At 45.4% G+C, this 2,282-nt stretch overlaps 1 protein-coding gene across 1 annotated transcript in view; it reads left to right on the top strand.

The window, feature by feature from the left end:
- Positions 406 to 2,282, top strand: part of LOC107642705 (formin-like protein 6) — a gene marked incomplete in the record, with an annotated part of 4,983 nt that continues 3,106 nt past the window's right edge. The window contains 1 exon segment of the mRNA XM_016346150.2: positions 406 to 2,282. Within this exon segment, the coding sequence (XP_016201636.1) occupies positions 967 to 2,282 (1,316 nt within the window).

Raw genomic sequence — 2,282 nt, 5'->3', positions numbered from 1 at the left:
TAAATTAATATATTTATTAAGATATAAAATTATATTAAAATTTATAAATGAAAAAATTTAGAAACTAACACTTTTATTAAAATCTGGTCAACACTTAATCAGTAAAAGAAAAATGAGTAATCATACACCATTAAAAATACTAATAATAGCTAATTGATGACTACAAATCATAAAATTTACTGGCCTAGCATTTCTCTTTATAAATATAACTTTGGAAAACATTTTCACAACCTACTTATAAAAATAATTTTCATCTTCTAAAAATTAAAAGTATAACGCATAAAAGTTTAAAATAAAACATATAATCAATAAATTTTCAATTTACTAAACACAATATTAATTTCTACTTCTAAAAAATACAAACAATTACATTACTTAGCTTGGAATATGAGCAGAGTGGCCAAGGAATGGACAGAGACAAAGAGTCGTCAGAGAGAATATAGCATAAGAGCATCAAATATGGAATCTGTTCCTTGCCCTTCTTGCTTAACAAACGCACCAAGGAAAGCAAGCAAGCTATCAACATGAACATGAAGGTACTTAATTTTTTTAATATTACCACTCCCCAACCATCATGGTCGTTAACGTATCTGCAACTATCTCTCTCCATGAAAACGAAACACACAACTCCACCCAACACTGCCACGTTTCATTCTCCCTAATACAAATAGAGAAAATAGTCTATCTCCCCCTACATACCCTTTATTTATTACACGGTAAATGAAGCGCTTACAGCCAAGAAAAAATGTACATTTGACTATCCCATAACATAATTTATTAAAAAGTGCGGCTCCTGCTGACGCAAGCTGTTGGAGCATCTAGATCTTAGACAGCTAAAAGAAGTTTCCTCTCTTACTCACTCTCTCTCTCTCTCCAAGTGAGGAGAGCAATTTGCGGAAACCAAAACCCAGACATGAATTGGGGGAAACAAAACTTAACAACCACCCAAAGCCACGCGAATTCAGCATGAAATTCAATTTCAAACCACATCACTCTCTCTTCTTAATTATCATAATCTCACTTTTGTCCATATTATCCCTCGCTAAACCCCTCAATGAATCTCACATTACACGAAGAATCCTCCACCAACCACTTTTCCCCGCCGCTTCAGCGCCACCACCCTCGCCTGCTCAATTGCCACCGCCGGTGGACACTCCACCCACTCCGGACACCAACATTCCATTCTTCCATGAGTATCCGACTGGACCACCACCGGATCAGACGCAATCAGCGCCATCAACACCTTCCAACACCACCATCGCCAACCCGACGGCCACGCAGCCGACCAAGGGGACAAAGAAGGTGGCAATTGCCATCTCCGTCGGAATTGTGACGCTTGGGATGCTCTCGGCGCTGGCGTTCTTCTTGTACAAGCACAGGGCCAAGCACCATGCGGAGACACAGAAGCTCGTCGGTGGAAACTCGCAGAGGAACTTGGATGATTCGAGAGCGCCACCGCCATCGAGCTTTCTCTACATTGGGACCGTGGAGCCCACGCGCACCAACGCGAGTGAGCCAATCAGGTCGCCGTATCACAAACTAAATTCCGTTAAGCGGTCGGATCGGTACCGTCCGAGCCCCGAGCTGCAGCCATTGCCGCCTCTCAGTAAACCTCCCGACGGGAATTTCCCGCCGGCGGTGTCACCGTCTTCGTCGTCCGACGAGGAGAGCCACGACACGGTGTTTCACTCGCCGCAGAACTCGTCGGTTAGAGATGACGACGGGTACTACACGCCAGTTTCGCGACAGAGTTATCTGTCCAACGGTAACCCCGCGGCCGTGGCGCCCACGGTGAGGAAGGAAGCCAATTCTTCGACGCCGACTCCGGTTCCGTTCTCGAAGAGGACTTCACCAAAGTCGCGATTGTCTGGTCCGTCGCCGGATGTAAGACACGTCATCATACCGCCTATGAAGAAGGCTCCGCCGCCACCGGTAAAGGATGAGGAAGAGCATGTGGCTTTGGGACATTCTAGAAAGCCAAAGTTCTCAGCTCCTCCCCCAGCACCGAATTTGACGCATCTTCAGTCAACACTCACAAACACACCCCCGCACGTGATTGGGAACCCACTTAATCATCGGCCACCACCACCACCACCACCTCCTCCTCCTCCACCCCCGCGGAAAACAGGGTCTCCGGGAGTAAGTGTTTCCTCATCTTCTGTATCGAGAAAGCAACAGTCTCGTTCTCCAACTGAAGGGAATCGCGAGGCTTCTATTTCTGGTGTTAGGGTGAGTAAAAGTTCAGAGCAAAATGGAAATGGAAACGGAGACGGTGAGAAAAG

This window comes from Arachis ipaensis, chromosome B05, assembly GCF_000816755.2.
Source record: "Arachis ipaensis cultivar K30076 chromosome B05, Araip1.1, whole genome shotgun sequence".
Classification (NCBI taxonomy): domain Eukaryota; kingdom Viridiplantae; phylum Streptophyta; class Magnoliopsida; order Fabales; family Fabaceae; genus Arachis; species Arachis ipaensis.
This window is presented reverse-complemented; position numbering and strand designations above follow the sequence as displayed.